The following is a 24656-nucleotide window of genomic DNA, read 5'->3' as shown; positions in this document are numbered from 1 at the left end:
TAATAACTACACGAAACCAGTCTAAACAAACGTACCTCAAACGAAACAAATGAACAAATCAGTCTAAACGAACACACCTTGTATGAGGCATACAAACTTATAAAAAAGGGAACAAAAGAAGGATAAACCTGTGGCAAATGTCGTGAGTTCCTCTTTTGGGAATTATCGACCGAAAGCGCGGTAGTTCGTTGGTATTTTATGACAGTCTGAGGGTATATAATAACTTTAATAGCCCGTTAATTAGAAGTGTCGAGTGAAACTTATGAAAACTGTCGCGGTTTTGAAATATTCCGTCTGTTCACTCGTTTAACTTAGGGTTTAGTGGAACCGGAGGTACTAAATCTAACTTTCTTTTACGAGACTTCCCTTTGTTTTAAATGTTAAATAACTGCAAAGGTCTAGGCGATGTTCGGTAGCGGGTTTCTTTTTCGGGGTGAGCATATTCTGGATATAAAGCTTCCGGAAGCCGTTTTTAAAGAGTACGTTGTACAGCAAAGAACAACAGCAGAAAATTTGGTTTACCCATTTGCCATAGAGAACAAAAAAAAATGTTTAACAGTAAACCTAAGATACTTGTAGTGTGCATAACAAATCTCATAGTACTTTCACTACAAAGACGGTCTAGTATTAATTTGTGCCAATCTAGCGTTAAGTACTGCGAAGGGGTAGCTTAATCCTATCAATTAGCGAGTGTTAAGGCACCGTTGGACGTAATAAATTTGATGAGCTCGACAGGATATGAAACTTAAAGCATATCCTTGCTTGGTAACGCTGTTGAAACTAAACTAAAAGATCCCTAAGCGCTCATTATACAGAGTATTTCTGAAATAATCACTGCTAAACACGAGTAGTACAAGTTTACATAAATTATATGTAAAGGGGCCGAATGATAGTACCTTGCGGAACTCCAAAAGTTTTCGTTTAAATATTATATTGCTATGCACTTATATAAAACGAATAGACTAAGAACCGGTTAGGAAAATTTTTCTAATAATTTTAGGCACCGTAAGAGTCTATGACTTAAATACTAGAGCCTAAAAAAAACATTTGATCACTATGCCATCAGTTCAGCGGAAAATCAAACTTTCCAATTTTGGGCCGAGTAAATTAATTAAATAGAAATTGACGGCATTTATTAGAAAAATAAGACATAAAAACCTTATGCCGTACAAAAATAACGGTTCTGGAAAGAATAAAAAATTTTCATTTTCCAAATATTTTCACTAATGTAAAAATATAGAAAACTGTGCGGTGTGCCTGATTTTAAATAAATATATTTATCTGAAAGTTATATTTTAGTATGCTGTTCGAATGCACTGGCTCTAAGGTCTTTTAACCCTTGCTCAACCCTTACCTTTTACGTAGAATAGGGAAAATTATTAGAGGCACCCTAAAATTAAAAAAATTTGAAAGCGCTATATAAAACTATACCTCAAGTCATTATGCCGTACATTTTTTATGGCACATGAGGTCACAGCAGGGAAATGAATTTCCGCTGACAACCCATGTGCCGCAGAGAATTGACGGCATAGTGTTCAAATGTTTTCTTTAGGTTAAGTCATAGACTTTTACGGTGCCTAAAATGTTTAGGAAAATTTTCCTATCCGGCTCTTAGTCTAGAACGAGTAAAATAATTCTAAGGGCGTAATAGTGAACAATCTTTACAACAAATAGTTTAAATGTTAATTTAATATATCTATACAGGGTGTTGTCGAAATAGAAACATTTTTCGTCATCTATCCATTGTTGCAATTTGCAGAAATAAATTGAAGAGTATTTCTATTTCCTCGGACCCTCCATTGCTGAACAGATTGATCTGAACCTGTGTTTGTTTTCAGTTGAAAGAGAAAGCGATAGATTTCCTGGTACGTAGAACCTTTTTTACTACATTCTCGAATTAACTGAAACAAGAACCTATCGATTAATAAGTCACAAATATGTAGTAAACAGCCGACAGGACATTAAAAAAAATTGTAATGACGTTAATGGCACGATAACGCAGCGCGAAAAATCATCTTTGTCGGGCCCGATCTGTACAAGCTCATTATGAGATCGGTTCTTATGAATCTCTAAGATGGTTTATGCTCCGTTGACTTTGAAAGACATTTCCGATATGGTTTTTTTGCGGGGAGCGACTTTGAATCGCAGATTGCCTTGTTTACATAACTGTGAACGTATTAATTGATAGTTCGGATCAGTTTAGTAGTTCGTAAGTCGTCAAAAAAGCATATCCGCCACTTGACTGTTTTGCAACACTTTTTGAGCCGATGCATCGTTCAGATAAAAGTAAATTTCGCAATGGAAAGACACAAGAGAAGTCTATTGCTTTGATCATTCATTTTTCAAGGTTTAGATCAATTCTAACAGCTTCCAAACGGCATGAGAATTATTTTGTATTCAAATCTAATACAAGGTGGTACCCGAGATACTACGTATATGAATTCTATTCAAAACAAAATTAACTTCGTTCATGTCACGTTTTGCTCGTTTTGAGAAAAGTAAAATTTTTAAATGGGGATACAAACAGAAAACACCCTTTACGTTAAGTGACAAAACATTCAGAAACAATTTTCCAATTGACGTTACTGTAATTGATGCTTTAATTCAAGGCGCACGAGAGATCAGACTCTATTACCGGCAGACAGAGAGACAAGCTTACAAAAAGACGTTCCTGAACGCGGTCGTAAACCAAAACCAGCCCTACGAGCGACAACGCGGCCGGCAATAACTTACCACTATCAAATTATTCCCGAGATCGTACTCCGTCTAGAGGTCCACGGTGGCGCCATCTCACCACGCCCCCCGTCGGTCTCTCTCCAGCACGGCCGACCATTAGTCTACCCGTCTCTTTTCGGCCGGCCCGCGAGAGAACGTTTTCGCACAGTCATTAATACCTGCGCGCGGCGTTGCCGGATCGAGAGGAAAATTACCTAGATCTAGGTAATTCGGTTTAAGCAGTATTTTCCCCCATAAAAACAAAAGTAGAGTTTTATTTGTTGACCAAGCAAGAGCGCAGACTGTTTTAGCGCATGCATTTGTGCAATTAACTATTTAACTTTTTTTCGTGCTAGTGGCGCATCTTGGCAACGCAGCGTTTTCAACTGGTCGGCGAGGGGCATCTTTCTGTCTTCGTTTTAAATACCTGGAGGTCCCGCGAGTACGAATATTGAGATTTAATTATAATTTATGCAGCATTTTCTCTTTCGTCGGCCTTTTTAATGTCCGACCCGTAGGAGGATTTATTAGCTTAGAAGCCGTGATCAGATAACTGGCTGGTAGTTGCGAAATTGATTCATACTGGCCTCAAATTAATTCGCTTGCGAGTAATTTAAGATAAATAGGAACATAATGGAATTTGCAGAGTAGTGCGTAGCGAAATAATTAACTAGTAGATACAAGGTGTTCTTGTATAAGCGAAAACAAGGTTGACGTCTCAGAGTAAGTTTGCAGTTGATATTTAAGGTTTTAAATAGAAATCCTAGACATAATCTCTCTGAAATCTTATGAAATCTCTTGAAATCCCTTCAAGTCTTTTGAAATCTTCTGCATTTTTGTCCGATATTCAATAAATATACGTTTTTTATAAGAATTTAACTTATTTCAACCAATTACAGGTTTATTGCAAATATTTCTTCATCTTAAGAAGTATTTGTGCACTTACAGCAGAACATCCCGTACTATTTATTCATGGATTGTCACAATATTGAACCTATAAGCCTAGGATTGGAAACGTTCCAAGTAGCGTTACATAAAACACAGACAACATATTTTTCATGCCGAAGGTGTTAATCTTTTTGTAGCAGGGGTTCATATTTGGTCGCTGCAATGTAGGTAATCTGAAAAGCGCTTAATTTAATTTAAAATATCGAGCGGTTTGACATGTGGAGTACTAGTTCAAGTGGCACGCGTTGGCAGGGCAAATGTAGCTAGTATTTACATTGTTTGTATTGTCGGGAACAGTGGCGGATTCTAGTTTGCCTACGTCCTGTTGAGAGAACACGGAAAGTTTTAAATTTTAAGGTGAAATTTTCCAGAATATTATTCAAATATAGGAAATAAATGTCTCGCATCTCAAATAATGCAGTCATTCACAGAAACATTGAATTAGCTTAATAAAGAGTAAAAATATGTGAGAGCTAATAGAATACCGGGTGATTCAGTTTGGTATTCGCCTATATATTTTTAAATCGCCGCTCAAACTCTATCAAATGACATTATTAGATCGTCTCCATGGTAACATATGTCAAAATTGCTATAGTCAACTGTTTTTGTTCAATTTATTTTTTTTTATCAATTCTGGAAGATATATTTTTTCTGCGTTCAGGTATATAAGGTAGTCCATAGTTTAATTAGAAATATTGCTAGAAAAACAGCAAAAATTAAGCTTTAGCTTCGTAGCTTTATTCTGAAAAATGATAGCGACCTGCGGAAACAAGTTACTATGTTTTTTAAAGTAACAAATTTTATTTTTAATACGATAATAATAAAACAATTTAAAACAATACTTATTTTAAATGTTCAAAATGGTCTCCATTTGCTTCAAAACACAGAATGCTCTGTTTATCACTCCCTCTCTGCAAATACATTCTAGCGTTTCTTCATTTAATCTCTGACATTCTACTATTATTCTGTTTTTAAGGTCGTTAATATCATTTAAACGCGAAGAGTAAACTTTTTCTTTTAGGTATGGCTAAAGAAAGAAATCTATAGGAGTGATATCCGGAGATCTCACAGGCCATTTAACATCTTTATCGAACGTTCTTCATCTCTTACCCTTCTAAGTTTATAAACTCCTCTTTTCTTTTGAAAACTTTCATCTGCCGCCAAATTCCTGGCTAACTTCCCGAAAATTTTAGCTGATGGAAGTTGTCTCTGCGGAAAACGACGTTGGTATAAATACCTGGCAGCTTTAGCGTTCTTTCGGCACTCTCCATAAATTAAAATGATATCTAGTTTTTTCTTGATTATAATAATAATAATAATAATAATAATAATAATAATATCTCTACTCCTCATTCTGATTACGAGAATTAGCCCAGAAGTCGGAGACTTGTGCGGGAGAGGAGGCGGCATATTATTATTGAGTAGGCCGCATTTGCGCCCAGGAACGACTTATGTTGGTAGGCCCTAACCACCATTCAGTGCAGGAATGAGGGAAACCTGGAAAACCTCATTAATTAGGGGGGTGGTCAAATGCCAACCGATGTCAATCTCTCACATTGACCCAAGCCAACATTCTTCCACCCTACCATACCTGCACAGAGGGTGCCAATCCTCCGTACAAGCATAGCTAATCTACGGTCTACCGGCCGCGGGAATCGAACCCGGGCAGAAATTTGCACACGATTAAAGGACTGACGCCTTGTTTCCGCAGCTGGCTATCATTTTTCAGAATAAAGCTACTGAAAGTAAGGTTCTTTTTTTTGCTGTTCTTCTAGCAATATTTCTAATGAACCTATAGACTTCCTTATATAGGTGAACGAGAAAAAAAATATCTTCCAGAATTGATAAAAAAATATACATATAATATGCCATTTGAACAAAGACAGTTGATTGTAGCAATTTTGACATGTTACCATGGAGACGATCTAATAATGCCATTTGATAGAGTTTGAGCGGTGATTTAAAAATATATAGGGTTTGTTATAGCTATTTGTTAAAATAAAAGAGATACGAGGCCGCGAATATCAAACTGAATCACCCGGTATATGTTGTTCTCAAAGAAGCAAAAAGGACATATACCAATTACAATCCGTATAATCATAATAAAAATAATAATCTTTTGGCAAATGTCGTTTATTAAAAATGTCATATTAATTTTGTTTTATGCATAATTTTTTATGTTAATGTTTGAAACGCTGCCTGATGAAACAATCCCAGATAAAATGTGGAAACAAAAAGCAGCTGTTTTTTATGTGCCAAAGTTTGTCAAAGATGAGAGCAAGAATATAGGATGTTTCTCTGAATGATTGCATTATTTGAGATTGCAATCATATCAGGCATGTGTTTTTCTATGAATTATTTAAATATTTGATTTTATTTTGGATAATTATTTTATACTATTTAATTAGTGTGGTGTAATCCAATGGGGCATGTATCCCATAGAGTAATTATTTCCCGCAGTATAGTCTTTCCGATCTCAATTGAAGGCCAAAATACAGGTCTGGTCGAACTAAACATGGTGGTGGTAGAAATGTATACGGCCAGTTGAAGAATGCGCGCGCGGGCAAACGGCGCACAAACACAGCCGCACTGGCCGACCGGCCTTAAATTTCAGTTGTTGACAAATTTCGTAGCAGTGCAGTGCAGCAATACCGAGCAGTGATATATTTTAATGAAAATGTAAATGTTTTTTGATATGTTATAACCACAGTTTACCATCAATATAATAAAATTGTTTGAGGACATAAATAATTAAAATATGTTGTTGGTGAAATGAACACATAATAGAAATTTTCTAGACATTATATACAAATTATTATAATTTTGTACCTTTATCAGAAAACTTTTTTAGGGACGCCTATGAAACTCATTAAATTTTATTGCTAGGCGTTTTTCAATGTTCAACTGATTTCGGAAAGACTATACCAGCAGTTAGAAATATTGTTTGTGAGGTTGGATGTCTTTTGCAAACATAGATTTCTGGTATCCAAGAATGTTGTTTGACTTCATTTGACAGGATTTGTTTGAATTAACTAACATCTTAATAAAGACTATTCATATTTTTATTATGTGCATTTTCTAAAAGAGCAAAAATAACTATTTTAAAAAATTACTTGCAATTATTAACCTATGCCTACCCATATGCCAATATTAATTAATATTTAATAAACCTTGTGAAAAAAGATTGAAAATAATATGTCGCAAAGTTATACAAAAGTATTCGCTTGTCTCGTGAAATTATTTTCATTAATTGCATTTTAGTTTCGCTCTATGCCACTTTGTGAGTTTTAGATATTTTGTTTAAAAACGTAGCAAATGGCAACATCGATAAGCGTGCATATACAACTGAGTCCGGGAGCTGCCCAGTGTCAAGAATTTTAGTATAAAAAAACGAATTACCAGATTATTTATTTGATTAAAAAAAATCAGTTTAATATTCTAGGGAATACGTATATTGGAAATGTTTATTTGACTATTGAATCGAATAATTTAGTTTTTTTACTTCAAAAAGACATTGGTTATACATTATCATTATATTATAAATATATTATATTATTTTATAATATAATATGTTTGATAATAAGTAGAGGTCGAGACTCGGTAGGATGATCATAGTCGTCGCGTCGACCTTTCGCTACAGCGCACCGTACGAAATCTGTAATAACGGCAGTTATTGGTTTCGCGTTTGCTTCGTGTATATGTGTTTTAATATTCTAACAATGTCGAACACGCCAAGGGATAAAAAACGACCTGTCGCTGATAAAATAGGCAAATTTATTTATTTTTATTTATACCTACCTGTTCATTTATTTGTTTACGACGAACACGCCTATGGCTAGCCGATGAAACTATAATAATAAGTCGTCTTTTTGATATATTTTTGACTAAGTTTCGAATAAATTACCTCAGATGCATCACTCATTTACCCATTGTTCTATTGCTATTTTCAAAATTGAAATGCAGTCAGTGAAAGAAAGTTTGGCAATAATACAGGAGTGGCTGGAGACTGGAGTCTCGATATTTGAGTAATTACAAATTTACAACATTTTTTTTTATTATTGTGAATATGATACAACTACTTTATAATGTAGTTTAAAAATTTTGTAGAATTTTCAAAGAAACACGCGAAAAGAGTCTTTTTCCTCACAGTTTATGTGTATCACTCTGTATATGAAAAAAGTACCTATGCTAATAGCTCTAATACCATTATTAAATTATTAAGACAGTGTGATTTAAAAAAACAAATAACTCGATTAATACAAATTATGCAGCGTGGGGACGAACGCCATGGCCAATTAATGCAAGCAAGAACCGCCTAGAGGGCGCTGTCGGCGAAGGAATGCGGTGTTAAAGGAAGTCGGGAAGAACGGGATCGATGTCTTTACTTCCGGTGCGGTTGTTTAGCGCCGAGAGGGATTGGGACGCAGGGGTGGACTAGCCCAAGAAAAATATTTAACATGGTAGTTTGATATTGTTGTGGTTTATTTTATTTTTATAAAATATTTAATTTCCAAATATTTTTCCAAAAGAATTATTAAATATCTCAGCAATGTTCGATAATTTCCAAGTTATCTACTTTACTACGTTGCCAAATGAGTTTAAAAGTCATGGCAGTTAAAGAAAAATGATTTAAAAATATTTGTATACATTCATACAGTCTCTAACTTTAAGTGACGAGGGGGGGGGGTCAATTTTCTAAGAACATGTTTACCGGAATAATATTCTCAAACAATTTTTTTTTAAATCAAGTAAATAGTCTAGTTATAGTCTTGAACCTGCACTTAAAATTTTGTTTATGCCGCCACTGACAGCTCTCGAAGTGGCCACTAACGAGATGCAGAGGGCGAAACTGTAACGGAAAATAATTTCTTGAAAACAGATCTTGCGACATGTTATTTTAAAATCATCATATTTTTAACATCGAACAGAATGTTTTTTTAAATAATTTCAAATTTTTAATAATATGATTTTCTGCGCGAATTAATAAGTTTTTGTTAGAATCGAAATGTAATTTATATAATGGACTATCGTGCTTTATTATAAAGTTATGTATTACAGTGTTTAATGACGATGTGTTTGTGTGTCTTCATTGTCAAGTTTATGCGTGATATCATAAAAACATTTACACGAATATGGCCCCTATCAAAGTTGCACCCTCTACATAAAAAAGTCGAAAGATCCAAGGCCTCCTATCAAAGTGCCTTCACAAAACTTGTATCTAAACTAATCAAACTAATACTCATCAGTTTAGTTCCGAGTCCTTTCCTGCCGCCAGGTCGTTGCAGGAATCCCGCACGTCGCTCCCCAATCACGGTCTATCCCCGACGTCGCGACTCTGCTAATATTTAACGGAGATCCTGCACAATTAAAAGGTAATTAGCAGGATTGTAACAGGTCACAATCGCCGTAGACATAATCCTCTTTGCGTTTTATTTTTATACCGCTCAACTGGGGGAGATAATTGGCGAGTTGTAAATCTGAAGGTTGCTTTTTATGATACGGATTGCTAGATTTCAATAAAACGAGTCGACTGTTGGATTTTCGTGCAACCTGATCCTTTGTGATGGAAGGTATTTGGAAACGGCTTAAGGAGGCGCCATAAATTTTAATTTTTACACGAGTTACTACGTTCGAATATATATGTATAATAACATTAACCGTCTATTGTCTCTAACTAAGTAAATGACAAAAGTTACTTGACTAAAAGTCCAAATAGACTCCAATAAGAAAACAATTCAAAAACAGTTTAATAATATATTTATTTGGACTTTAACTTTAGAATCCAATTATGTTTCAATAAGAATCATATTCGATTCCGATCATCAATTCATTAATAATTCAATCAAGCATTCAATAAATCATATTCCAATAAGAATCCTATTATTTCGACCAATAACCTAGTTATGAATCTATCACTAACTCGATTAACCTCATTCCAGTAGATTTTATCACTTTAAATATGAATCAAATGATGAATCTAATTACCCATTAATAATAATAATCTATTCAGTAACAATTCAATTAAAAATTTAACCAATCATATTCCAATAAAAGAACCTATTATTTCAAATAACAACCCAGTTGTGAATCTATTGTAGTAATAAAGTATATCTGTTGCAATATAGCGCGTCGCCAGTTACTATCCCCGCTACTCTCATCAAGCCCTCCAAGTTTACTGACAAGTGACATAAAAAATTAATGTTTATAAAAAAAAGGAACAAGCTATCAATTTTTTAGATGTGTCTGTTTTATGTAACCCTTTTATGTTGGTTGTAAATAAAGAATTGTAAAAACACGGTCCTTCGAATTTTCTAACCCCACCAAGAAGTCAATGTGAGGAGAATCCCCACATATATCATTATAGCAAATAGAATATTGTAAACATAAAATACGTTATACATAAAATATTGTTTATACATCCCACTTTAGGCAAACTGTAATATTTAGTTATTTGATGACTTAACATCTCCTTTGTATTTAATTGTTAATTGCACCCTACTTTCTGTATCATCAACCAACCAAATTATTTTTGTTATTTATCCCTAATGACCTAGAGTAAGTTCAACACACTATTAATAACTCAATTAAGCATCTAACCTTATTCTAGTAGAATCTATCACTCTAAATAAGAATCAGATTATGAATCTATTGATATTAATTTTGAATTCAATTAGTCTGAATTCTGAATTCCATTCAGTAACAATCTAGTTTAAAAAAAAATCCGATCATATTCCAATAAGAATCCGATTATCTCAAACAAGAATTCAATTATGAATCTATGAATAGTCTTATTAAGAATCCAACTATGTTCTAGTAATAATCATATAATTTCAAACAATATTCCAAAAACCAATCCATTAATAATCCAATTAAGAATTCAACCAATCATTATTAGTTATGAAACTGTTGTTAATCCACTTAAAAATCCAACCTTATTCCAGTAGACGCTCTCACTATAAATAAGAATCAAATTATGAATCTAATAATCTTTTTAAGAACTATCCAGATTTCCTTGAGATCTTATTAGATTTCGATAAGAATCTAATGAATTCCTTAATAATCCAACACGTTACAATTCTATAAAAAATTTAACCAGTCATAATACAATAAGAATCATATTATCTCAGACAGCTATCTAATTATGAATCTATCTTATTTAAAATCTAATTATATTGCAATAAGAATCCTATTATTCCAAGTAAGAATCTAGTTATGAGTCTGTTAATCCAATTAAGTGTCCAACCTTATTTCAGTAGGCGCTATTATTACAAGCAAGAATCAAATTATGAGTCTAATAAAATCTTTTTATGAATTCAGTTAAATTCTTTTAAGATTCATATTAGATTTCGGTAGAAATAAATTGAATTAATTAATATTCCAATTAACTAATATGGGCCCAAGAACAATCCAATTAAGAATCCAACTAGTTCCAATCAGAGTACAACTATTTTGAATACATTTCTGAAGTATTATCACAGGAGTATGAATATTAAATGACTTCAACTACTACTGCGAAGGAGCAGGAACTTTATCTTTTCTTTCCAACATTTCGTTACAATTCACCCCGAATGTAGACAATAACGCACGCATCTCACCCTCGACTTTTCACATCAAAGCGTCCCAGAGCCTAAAGCGTCACCCCTAACTTGGGTGGCCATCTGGCGGCCTACACCGCGAACGAAAGACACCAAATTCACATTAAAGCATCTCGGAATCTTCGGTTGCTACCGTAGAGATAAGACACAGCGGACCACCGCCAGTCCCGGTCGACATTCTCAGGCCTCGCGGAAGACACTCGGCTGGTCCGCTGTCCCCTTTTAAGAAGAAACTCGTACGCACACATTCGTGAGTGATAATGCGGTGCTTAAGGAGTGTTGAAAACTTAAATAATTTTAGGGCCGGCGTCTTTCAAGTCTCGGGCGGTTTTAGTGGCGTTCTGGGAAGCGGGACACTCAGGAATTTCTGTCCGGGTCGCGGATCGAGGTTATACGAGGGGAGCCCGACGTTATTCTCAAGAATCTCACAAAGGTGGACTGCTTTGCCTCTTTTTCGTCCAGGTGGCGACATATTTTTAATTGTTTGTTAATGATACTTGTCTGCAAGGTACGAAGATAATGTTCTCGTTACTTCTTGTAATTTTTTCTTCAATTTCTTCCTATTCTTCGTCTAGATTGAGTATGATTGTATTCAATAAAAATTCCATTAATCAATAATTTTCACCACCATCCCCATCCCATCATCCCATTCCCATCAATCATTCAATTAGCATTTTTAGTTGCGCATTTTCTGACATAAGAAGAACATTATGCAGTCATCATTGATTTTTTTTTAATGGAACACACTGTATACTATGCCATTTTTTTAATTGTACGGTAAATTCTGAACACTTTTTGTATAACATACCATATCTCTAAAATCAAAGGTTTTCGTAATAATGACGTTTGAAATGTGATATTTTGGAATGCACACAAGTAATTAAATAAAATGTTTAAACTAAACAATCTTGAACATTTTCTTAAAAGCCGACAAAAACAACCTGGTATGCCAAATTTTATCTTAAACAAAACAATTTTCTTCGTATTAATCGTTTTTCATTCCTTGACCCCTAGACCATTTTGATGTAGTATTTTGTGACAATAAAAACCGAACTATCACCGACATTTACTTCGTCAGTGTCATTTTATCAGTTTGACGTTTCATTTGAAAAATGCATTTATCTGAGAAACCACTTACGATGATTGGTTTTGGAGACATAGTGCGTACTCAACAAGAAGTGTGTAATTTATTTAATGTAATTCATCCTGATCGACCTCCAATTACTAGATCTACTGTCAGCAAAATTTAATTGAAATTTGAAATATCGGAAGATTCTAAACTAGACGTTTTACTGACAGGATCGTCATAAAATAAATGTTTGGGCAGGTATTGTGGAAAACCGAATTCTTGGACCTTATTTTTTTGAAAAAAACTTAAATGGAGAACGCTACTTAGAATTTCTTCATTTTGAACTCATCCCCGCTTTAGTTGTTGTGTTTCGTAATTCACAAGATCCAGATATTCCTCATAATGACATATGATTCCAACACGATGGGACACACGACAATTTCTTGACTTAACTTTTCCTAACAAATGGATTGAAAGCCGAGGTCCTATTGAATGGCCACCAGGGTCACCGGATCTAACCCCTTTAGATTTCCTCCTATGGGGTTATTTGAAATCTAAAGTTTATGTGAATAGACCAAATAATCTTGATGACTTGAAACAGAGAATTCGCCAGGAAATAAGACTTATTCCAGCAGAGGTAATTGAAAACGTTTAACGGGAAGCAATCCTTCGACTACAAAAATGTATTGAAGTAAACGGTGAAAGAATTGAACATTTATTATAAAGCAATTGTTATTTATTAATTTTTCCATTTATCACATTCAAACGTCATTATTACGGAAACCGCTGAATTTAGAGATAAAGTATATTATACAAAAAATTCAGAATTTATCATATAATTCAAAAATGGCATAATATATAGGATGTTCCACTAAAAAAAAATAATGATGACTGCATATGTTCTTCTTGAGACAGCCTGTATACAATTTTCTTATGTCAAAAAATCCGCAACAAAAAGTACTAATCGACGTGTCCGAGCGTTTTTCCACAAAATAATTACCTGAGTTTTAAACGAATTTGTTCCTTTCATCAAACAGATTGGAATCCAATATGTTTCAATAAGAATCTCATTGTTCCAAACAGATTTCGAATATAAATCCATCAATAATCCTACAAAGAAGTCAATCTAATACAAATTCTATCATTTTAAACAAGAATCATAGGTATTTACTAGTGTTCTCTCTCTAAATGCTATCATATCAGTAAGAGTTTGAAGATAATGTCTTTGTCATTTCTTATAGTGCGTTGTTTAGGATGGATCTACTTAAATCTCTTGTTCTTTTTCATCTAGATTTCTAGATGGTAGCATATCCAGAAGTGTTTAGAAGCATCTCAATTTATTATTATGGTTCGCTGTCATGCATAACATATTTGTATTTGGAATAAGAAGTCAAATCATTTGGTAAACAAATCCGAAATATTCAATCCAATTATGAATTTACCAATAACCTAATTGAATTCCAATAAGAATCAGAATCCTATTGGTTTCAAAGAAGGATCCGTATGAATCTAACAACAATCCAGTTAAGAATAAGAACTAAATTTCAATCATGATTTGATTAGGCTCAAATAAAAAATGTCATCGGTTTATAGACTCATGTTTCAAGAGACATATCGCTTTCTCCTTCAGAATTAAGTTCTGTGTCTTGTATTTGTATTTAGTTGGGTCCATGACATTCCGGAGCATGGTTTGTAGTCTTTGATTTTTGTGGATGGGTCGTTCCAAAACTCAAGAAAGTTCTAATACCTCATTTCGATTGAAATGATGTAGATCTATTAGATTTCTGTTGCTTCTGTGTCGTTGTAGTAATCACTTTCATCACCAACCAACATTTGGGGTTTAGAGTTCCATGTAGGTATTTGCCAGAGCTGGGAGCAAAGGTAAACTACAGCTGCTTCTTGGAGAAGATTCATCTGATCATTTTCCCAGATCCACTAAAGCCTCATTCTGGTATTTTGCGATAAGTCCTAGAGAAAATTCTTCCAAAGCTTCTTCAATTAAAACAACGGCGTCAAGTTTAATCTGACTTGGTTACCTTTTGGAACTAATCTGGTAGGTTTGGTCTTGACTCACAAATCTTCAGGATTTTGGAGATAATTAGGCTCCCTCTTCTCCTTGCGTTGTGTTTATGCATTTATGTTCTATTTAATGTGATACTTTTGTTTTTCTTCATTGTCTTCATGATTCAAATAAAATTTTTCAGAGGTCTTTTAGAGAATGTCTTCTTGAGAACAGGCTTATCTCTGGTTAAGACCGCCGTTCGTCATAAAACAATTTTTCGCGATACATAAACCCCCGATAAACCCTAAACGTGATAGAATGCCATCTCGATTCATCTGCCCGCTAGTTGGAATAATTAAAACCGCTATCTAGATGCCACCGAGCACTAAAAGTGCATAATGACCGGGGACGAGTAAGATTTTACGACTCCCGACATAAACCGGGGAGAAAAAAAAGCAGATTAAGTGAATTAAAAACTTTTCTCGGCAGAGGAATAAAAACGGTTTTACGGCCCCGATCTGGTGTAAGGAGTAAGGCCTATAAATCGAAGGACTCTTCTTGTTTTCAGTGGCTGCTACCGGTGTTTCGGAGCGACCTCGAGTCTCGTTCTATTAAATATGATCGGAGATATTCGCATATTCATTCATTAACTTTCATTTTTTTCTATGTCTGTGTAAGTATATATACTCTGAATAACATAGTATCATTATGTGCAAATCTCGGATTATTTGTATATTTAATTTCTCAATTTTAGATGATAAAGTAGCCTCGCATTAAAAAATGATCTTAATATACAGGGTGGTTCCCGACATTTTTAGAGTAGATAATACCTACAACAAAAAATAAAGGTAACTTTATACACGGTAAGTCGGGAGAATTGTAGATTCTACACAACAAAATAACAAAAACTGGTACTCGGCCATCTGCATTTAAAAACTCTGTTTCCTATTTTTAAAAAAGGAAATAGAGCGTTATCAACTAGCTATAAGTCAATTTCTTTAATAACAAATTTTTGTAAAATTTTTGAAAAAATTATCAAAATAAGAATAGCATCTGTTTTAAATAAATATGATACTTTCACCAAAATAATATTGTTTTAAGGAACATACGTCCCAAGATGCTATCATAACGCTCACAAATAATGTCTCCTCTGCTCTAGATAAAGGCCAGCCTTGCTTGTGCACTTTCATTGACCTTACCAAAGCCTTTGATACTGTTAGTCATCCTATGCTTCTAGAATCATTGGAAAATATAGGAATTAGAGGTCAATGCCATAAACTCTTAGAAAGCTATTTGCCAAATAGAAAACAATGTGTGAAGGTTGGGGATGAGTGCAGTGGTTACCTGTCGAATATTGTGTTCCGCGAGGCACGGTTTCATGGCCCCTGTTATTTTTAATATATATATATCAATCATTTATCTGGCTTACTTACCAATGGAGATGTTATAGGCTTTCCAGACGATATAGCTATCTTCTATAAAGGTAGCACTTTGGAGGAACTGAAAGAAACTGTGAAGAATGATTTGTCTTATGTAAAAGATTGGTTCAGTTGCAAACTATTGACAATTAACTTGGAAGACGAACTACTTGCCTTTTACATGTAGTAAGTCAGTTTCCCCATCTTTTGATTATCTGAATTTAGAAAGCTAGGATCATACAATTAGAATCTTACCTGCAACAAAAATAAAATATTTAGGTGTTTTTATAGATTGTCATTTAAGATGGCATATACATATTAGTATAAATTATGTTATAAAGAAGCTTCAGTCCATTTTATATACCTTTAAGTATCTCTGTAGGATGTTGTCTATACAATATCTAAAAATGGTCTATCATGCCTTAATACAGAGTCATATGAAATACAATTACATTGAGCAACTCTCAAATTCTACAAAAAAGATTTTTTAACGATGATGTTGCAAAAAGAATTAACTTACACTAGTAATGAGTTATACCTTGATGCAGAAGTCTTCGATGTAAGACAACTTTATTACTATAACTGTGTTTGTAGGTATCATTATACTGATAATCAGCACGAAATGTCTCACAACTATAAAACCAGAAGAAAACTAAAGTAGTTATCTCCTTTTATGCAAACAAATTTGGGCCAAAAATCACTACTATATTTAGCACCTAAACTGTATAACACTGTACCTGATTTCTTGAAAGTAGACAGTCTATCAATGTATCTATTCAAGAGAAAGATGAAAAAAATTTTTTCCAAAAAGTTGCGGCAGCACGTTATTGGAAATTTATTCCAGTTTTCGAAACTACCCTTCAATTCTCGTCCATTTGTCGCCGAAATATCGATGATTGCAGACAAAAGGATCCTTTTCCATTAAAAGTCCGATATTTCAATGAAAAATGGTAGTATCGAAATTTAAAAAAAAGGAAATTGAAGCTGAATAAACATGCTATCTGGTCCATTAAATGGCTTAGCTGAAAAAAAAATTTCCAAGTTCGTGGACTCGGAAAGAAAAAAGAAAATTTGCAAAATTTTTTTGTAGCGCTATTTCTTAGAATTGCATGAGAACCGTAGCTTCTAAAAAATTTCGACAGAAAAATCTAAAATCTAGAATCTTAGAGCTTCAAAATGCTTTTTCTAAATTGCTAATTCCCGATACGACCATTTTTCACCTAAATACAGTCTCAAAAATCACGGAAAAATTTCGGAAATTCCTTTGACCCTTTAATTGTTTGCATTAGTGTACTTTAACATTGATTACACATTTGTACGATCAAAGTATAATAAACATCAAGTTTTTGCGATATCTGGAAAGTTCTTCGAGATATCTGGGCGTACCTGTCAATATTTCATCCCCGACTTATTACTCCATTTTTTTAAGAATGATCTCTAAGACTGTTAGATAAAGATTGCTTCGTATCCATGAATCTAACAATTTTCGAGATATTAATGCTTATGTATGAGAGTACATTTCTTACATGCCTTGAAATTACATTTCTAGCAATTCCTATAATCAAATAGGTACTTTAGTTGTGTTATTGCTTGAGAGAAAAAAATTGCAACTTAAAATGAACAATGTTTCATTAATTTAGAACTACCTGTATCTTGAAACTAGGGTTTCTGATTTCTTGGTCTACTTTTTTCTCGGGGCTCGAGAATTCCCGACTAGGAATTCCCGGGAATTCTCGAATTCTCGAGAAATTTCTAAAACTTAAAAAAGTCATAATTTTGGTATTGTAATGCGAAATATAAACATGCTATTATACTTAACAATCAACATTAACATTTATTATTTATTCAGTATTTTTGTTAATTACTTATGCTTCTACTTCTACTAACAGAACTAAATTAAACTTTGAGTTTCTTCTTAAAAACCTTTAACTTGTTTTTTTATTAAACACTTTCGATATACTAAGGTATGTTTATTTCAATGTTTTTGAATCGTAGCTTTCTTCCAATAATAATTATTAATAATCATTAATCATGCAGTCCTTTAATTAAATAAATAGTAAATAAGGAATTTAACCGAAGAAATCTTAAAAAAACAAGCTTTAATTTAAAGATACAGAAGCGTTCTTCCTATCAATTTATCACTTATAATCACAATCTTTTAATTAACAAAACAAAAATAAAATAATCAACTAAAGGAACAGGAACTAAATATGTTCAAAATCAACATCAACATTAGGTATCTGCTTATAATAAAATTTCTACACAGACTTATAACTAGGTACATTAAAAAAACAAGGATCATCAAAGTTAACTAAAGCCTTAAAAACTTTAAATAAATAAATGACATGACCTAGTCGAGAAACCACTTTAACCGCTCAGTTATCTGTCGAGAAACGAATTGAACGTATGAACGAAACGAACTCCAGTCAAGAACTTAAAAACTTTTCTCGTCTCGAGTAAGACCAGATTTCCCGGGAATTCTTGCTTCGAGAAGTCTTGACGAGAACCCTACTTGAAACGCTTCCAAAATATGTCTACAGGAACTTTTTGTTAATATATATATATAATATATATCAGTAACTCTTCGTCGTTTTCATTACTCCATCTTCAGGATAATTTTAAACCAATTTTTCTAGTTTTCTTCCTACGACAATCTTGTTTGTAGTTTTTTAGCTTCAATCTATATTTTTGCATTATAATTAGCTCCTTTCGTATGTTTTTTTTCACATTTTGATGCAAATTCCCATCTTGAACGCTTTTGAACACTATTATATTTGTTTTTAATGAAATCCTCACCTTCTTCAAAACAAAGAATGACGCATGCAAAAAAACGGGATGTGGATGTAACTTCCTCCAATCTATCTCACAAAAAACTCGCCACTAAGTGCCCAAGACGCTCGACTAAAAAAAAAACCGGACTGTCTCCGTGGCTACTGGTTTTACTTCCCATCGAAGTGTCTAATTAGAAGTAATCTAATCGGGCACGCATTTACAAGTAAGATGGGGTAATTATGTTCGTGGTTGGCCCAAATGCCTATTCGGAGTGCTGCTGAGTAGAGCTGGCGATGGAACGGCGACCGATAAGGTGTAAGGCAGCGCTTTTGCGTGTCTCGGAATTGTTACTTGGCTACAACTGTTATTAAAAGTAACTCTTTCAACTGTTTTGCGCGGCACAGCATTACATAGTGTGGAGAAGCGTGTGATAAGTTGCTATTTTTAACACGCTCCGTAATGTGGATATAGTCGACGATAGTAATTTTAATAAAGCTACAATGTAAAATTTCAAGTATTTATTGCTTCCTGCTCCGGCAGTTTTCTACAAAATAAATATCACTGGGACAAAATAAAGTTTGGACACTTTTTATGTACACTTTTTGTTCAAACACCTTTAGTGCATGTAAACGTTTTGCATTACCTCTCAAAAGTAGAAGGTTACTAGATTTACTGAGAACTTGGCCCACTTTATCAGTTTACTACAAAATAGAGCTAGGACAAAATTAAGTCTTTTGTACACGTTTTATTTTTTAAGTACACTTTTGTTGTTCAAACATTTTTTGTTCATTTAAACGTCTTGCATTGTTTCTCAACAGTGAAACCTTACAAGATTTACTGAGCTCATGTCCCACTTTAGCAGATTTCTACAAAATAGCGCTTAGAGAAAATTATGTCGTTTAAAACTTTTTTGTAATTTAAAACACTTTTTGCTGAATTAAACTCCTGTACCGCCCAACTGTATTAGAAGTTCGCCAGATTTAGTGATCTTACGGTGTAATTTAGCAATTGCTTAAAGAAGATAAATACTTTAGAAACACTTTTTGTCATTTACAATTTAGACAATTACTCAATTACTTTTTGGTATTTACATTATTCCTCTGATGTAACAGTTTATCAGATTTAGTAGTTTCTATAAAATAAATATTACTAAAGAAGCATCATTTAATTTAGGTACACTTTTTTCACTCAAACAACACTTTTTGTCGACATCTTACGTTATCCCTCCGATGAAGCTTGTTAAATTTACTGAGTTCGTGACCGCTTTAGCTGTTTTCTATAAATGTATGTCACAAAATCTGTCTCGTTTGTACACTTTTTGTCTTTCAAAAAACACTTTTTGTCGATTTAAATGATTTGCATTACGCCTTTATATCCTGGGACCTACCTGCCGTTTTCTATACAAATACAGTAATTTCGTCATTAGACACACTTTTTGTTATTCAAACTACACCTTTTGTCAATTTAAAAACTTTTCCTTTAAAGTAGAGGTTTGGTAGATTTAACAATACAGCTTGTTTTATAACACTTAATAACACTTTTGCCTATTTAAAAATCATGCACTCCGCCCCAATAGTAAAAATTTGTCATACTTAATGATCCTATTGCCTATTTCTCAATTTCAGTTCTCTATAAAATATATATTGCTACAGACAAATTTTGTGATTTAGATACACTTTTTGTTATTCAAACACTTTTTGGTGATTTAAATATTCCACACTATTCCTAGATTTAGTAGTACAGACTGGTTTTAGCTCTCTATAAAACATTATGATATACAAAATTATTTCATTTAGACTTTTTTTATTCGAACACGTTTGGCGATTTAAACATATGACACTCTTCCTTTATAGTATGACATTGCTAGATTTAGTAGTACAGACTGGATTTAGCTCTCTATAGAATATTATGATATACAAAATTATTTCATTTAGACACTTTTTTATTCAGATGACACTTTTTGTTGATTTAAACTTCTCTGTAATAGGAGTTTGCTCGATAGCATGAACTTTAGCAGTTCTGTGTAAAATTAATACCGCTACAGGCCAACGAGTTCTTCATTTATACACACATTTTGTATTTAGATACACTTTTTGTCTATCGAACACTTTTTGGCTATTTAAACATATGACATTATTCCTTTATAGTACGATATTGCTAGATTTAGTAGTACAGACTGGTTTTCAGCTCTCTATAACACGTTATGATATACAAAATTATTTCATTTACACTTTTTTGTTTAGATGACACTTTTTGCTGATTGCTGTAATAGGAATTTGCTCGATATCATGATTCTACTTTAGCAGTTTTCTATAAAATTAATACCGCTACAGACCAACAATTTCTTCATTTAGACACAGATTTTGTCATTTAGATGCACTTTTTGTCATTCGAACACTTTTTGGTTATTTAAACATACGACATTATTCCTTTATAGTACGATATTGCTGGATTTAGTAGCACAGACTAGTTTTGGCAGCACTCTATAAAACAATACGATATACAAAATTATTTCATTAGACACTTTTCATTCTGATAACGCTTTTTATTGATATAAACTTCTCTGAAATAGGAGTTTGCTTAATTTTATGATTCTTTTTTCATCAGTTCTCTATAAAGTTAATATGGCTACAGACCATCAATTTTTTCATTTAAATACACTTTTTTCATGTAAATAACACTTTTTGCCGATTTAAATGTCCTGCACTATTACGATAAAGTAGGAGTTGGCTAGATTTAGTAGTACAACCCGTTTAACAGTTTTCTATAAATAAATACTACTATTGTAAAAATTCTTCCAGATAATCACATTTGTAATCGTTCAAAAAACACTTTTTGACTTAACGTCGTACACTAGTTCCATAAAGTATAAAACTTCAATCCACGACCTGTTTTGTAGTTCTTTGCAGAATAAATATTGTCGCAGACAAAATTCCGTCGTTTAGACACACTTTTTGCGGTTCGAACAACACTTTTTGCCGATTTCGACGTAATTTCCGTCGAAGACGGGTGTCGCTGGAGGACGGGTCCCGCAAATAAAGCAATCTATCTAAGCCGAGACAACGCGTCTATTCTTCAATTTATAAAAATAAAAAGCGCATTCCTACACCGTCGTAGAGGATGTCGCGGATGGGATGCGCGCCAGAGAGGGACAAAAACACGTGTCGGCTTTCCCAAAAGCACACAGGATACCGCACGGCGCATTCAAATGCGAAAATTATGCGCGTTTTGTGCCAAATGAGCCGGACTTACGGACGCGGAGACTCGCTAATTATTTATCGGGGGGATCATTTTAATATTTGCCACCGCACACCGCGATTCGGTTTTAGCGAAATGTAGGCAGACGCGGCGAGTCGGACTTGCAAATCAACATGGGCTGTACTGGGTGTTGGAAATATGGCATAAGAAAAATGTATTAAAAATAAGTGATTGTTGCATTATTTTAAAAAAAAAATCCCCCAATTGTGAAATGCTCGAACCATTTCCATTTTATGGTGAAAGATTTTACCTATACAACGTCACTAAAACCACTATGATCGGACCACCCCTGCGCCCAGCGATCGCGACCGAACGTTCGTTATACTTTAAGACATTATCGAATAATATTTTTGATTTGGCTATAATTATTATTTAAAATTGTTTCTAATTAAGACATTTTAAAATTATTTTTTACATCATACAGGGCGTTTCACGGTGATGGCCCATTAGAATTATTTCAGAGACTACTTCGATTTGAATTTTGAAAATTTGGGATATCGGGACTTCGGGCATGCCCTTCTCAACTAAAATAATGGCGTCCACGTACCACTTCCGGTTATACCGGAAGTCGCCATCAACTTGCTTATTTGAAATGGAACACCTTATATATTGCAATTTTACGTGTTATTTTAGGTGGACTTTTATGAAGTTTCCTTATTCCTAAAATTAACCGTTTTCGAGATATTTAATTTTAATTCAAATCGCAGTAGTCTCTGAAATAATTCTAATGGGTCGTCACCGTGAAACACCTGTATTTAATTTACTTCGGAAAATAATTTTTGCGAAAAAAAACGACTCCTTTGCCGGCCTTACGTTTCGGATATTCCTTCAGATTTATAGTACAGCAAAGACATATCTCCGTCTCTGACCTGCCAAGCCTAAGCAACTTCTCAAAATCCGTGCTCGAAATCACAATTAAGCTCACATTTAAATGTATAAAATTATAAGGATTTATTCGACGGCTACAAAGTAACTTTACAAATTCATATATGCAGACACACCAGTCACATCACACACAACCGCAGCCGTTTCCCACGTAACCTGACGAGACCCAGTTACACCGAAACGCCGCCGCTTACTTTCTCATTAATCGAGCGCGGCTGCGGCTTTTCTAGCAACAATTAGACGTTGTTTAACAGTACTTTATTATAGACTGCATCGATTCCGCTGGAAGGACAACCCGCATCGTGTCTTTTTTCTCGAATTCCGGGACACGAATGCTATTCAAATTTATTCGAACACCTGATCTGATGGCGGTACGGCTACTGAATTGTAAATAAACTGTTTACGATCTACATGATTTTATAATAAAACGCGTCGACTACATGATACTGAATATTTATCTTCTCCTTAAGTATTGTCGAGCGTATGGGAAAGCGTAAAACGGACTGGTCCTGGCCCTTTATGGTCCTGTACCTCTCCGAACGTACCTGCTTAATGAATTTGATCGAAGATTAAAACCAATACCGGTACAAAGGAGTTATGTTACCAATTAAGTGGTTTCTGGTGACCCGTATGGTCTGGAGGGTATTAATATACTGTCCCCTCCATTCTATGACTAATTTTAGGCAAACAGGATTCTATTCACTTTTTCCGAATTCCCATTGGTNATCCGGGTGACGCCGTGCAACGTGTACAATTTTGTGAAACGATGTTAGTGCGATACCAAGAAGATCCCCAATTTTTGCAGCATATTATATGGACAGACGAGTCAAAATTTACGAAAAAAGATATTTTTAATAGACATAATACTCATTTGTGGTCATCTGAAAATCCTCATGTTATCCGGGAAAGAAACTTTCAAAATAAATTTAACGTTTTTTGTCTAATTAAAGATAACCAAATTTCTTACCATATCTACGAAGAAAATTTAAATGCCGACAGGTATCCCAATATTTCAACGGTTGTGGTAGATTTTCTAGATGATATACCTTTAGTTAGACCAACTAAGGAAGTGTTGGTAACAACTAGACGGGGCCCCACCTCACTGTCGCAATCAAATCGATCAACAGCTGACTGAAATGTTTGAAGATAGATGGATGAGACGCCTAGGACCGTGGAATTGGCCAGTGAGGTCTCCCGACCTCACTCCATTAGATTTTTTTGTTTGGGGAGTAATAAAACAAAATGTTTATTCTACACCCGTTGCTTCAAAAGAGGATTTGATTGCTCCAATACAAAGAGCGTTCCATGAATTACCTGCTGCTGAAATAGCAAAAGCGGTGACTGATGGTGTTATCTCTAGAATCCACAAGTGCTTAGCTGTTAATGGGGATCATATTGCACACTTATGACTTTTTTAAGTCATTTTTTTATCTTAGTGCATCATTATTATCAACATACGTATTTAAAATTGTGTATTACTATGTATGAAGTTGATTTTTAGAATTCTTCTTAACTTTATTCTGCTCATTGGTGGAAAATTTGGATTTGTCTCATTAAAAACTGTAAATGTTCTGCTTAGAATCCCATTGCAACGTCTGTGAATAAATTATAATAAATAACTGGTGACAGTTTAGTTGTTTGTTTTAAAGTTTTGCTAAAATTTCCACTATCCTCGCAAGGAATTACATGATTTTAGGTGATTACACAAAAAATAGTAGATAACTTAAAAATTAGAAGAGATAGGTATAGGGAACCCTGATACCGTTCGAAAGAGAATAAAATTGTGTATCAGAATATAGAAAAACATACAGGGTGTTTCAATTAAAAAACCGACTTATGAAGATTTGAAGTTAACTAAACTCGGCATTAAATTTCTAGCACCCTGTATGCAATTAAGCCACTTTGAAAGTATGGATGGGAAGCTTAGGGGTCTAGCTATCCCCCCTATAAATATTGTTGCTTTATCTTTCTTACTATAAAATACACATGGTTTG

General features: G+C 33.9%; 1 protein-coding gene across 3 annotated transcripts in view; it reads left to right on the top strand.

The window, feature by feature from the left end:
• LOC108904095 (optomotor-blind protein) overlaps positions 1 to 24656 on the top strand; it is a 188748-nt gene that overhangs the window by 135946 nt on the left and 28146 nt on the right. For 2 of the 3 annotated variants that reach the window (XM_018706512.1, XM_018706511.1), the window contains exon 4: positions 1839 to 1865. The exons of the other annotated variant lie outside the window; for it this stretch is intronic. In XM_018706512.1, coding sequence (XP_018562028.1) covers positions 1839 to 1865 — 27 coding nt within the window. The remainder of the gene's footprint in view (positions 1 to 1838; positions 1866 to 24656) is intronic. 3 annotated transcript variants of the gene reach the window in all.

Source organism: Anoplophora glabripennis, unplaced genomic scaffold (genome assembly GCF_000390285.2).
Source record: "Anoplophora glabripennis isolate ALB-LARVAE unplaced genomic scaffold, Agla_2.0 scaffold7, whole genome shotgun sequence".
Classification (NCBI taxonomy): Eukaryota; Metazoa; Arthropoda; class Insecta; order Coleoptera; family Cerambycidae; genus Anoplophora; species Anoplophora glabripennis.
The sequence above is the reverse complement of the archived record's forward strand: the minus strand, read 5'-3'. Positions and strand labels throughout refer to the sequence as shown.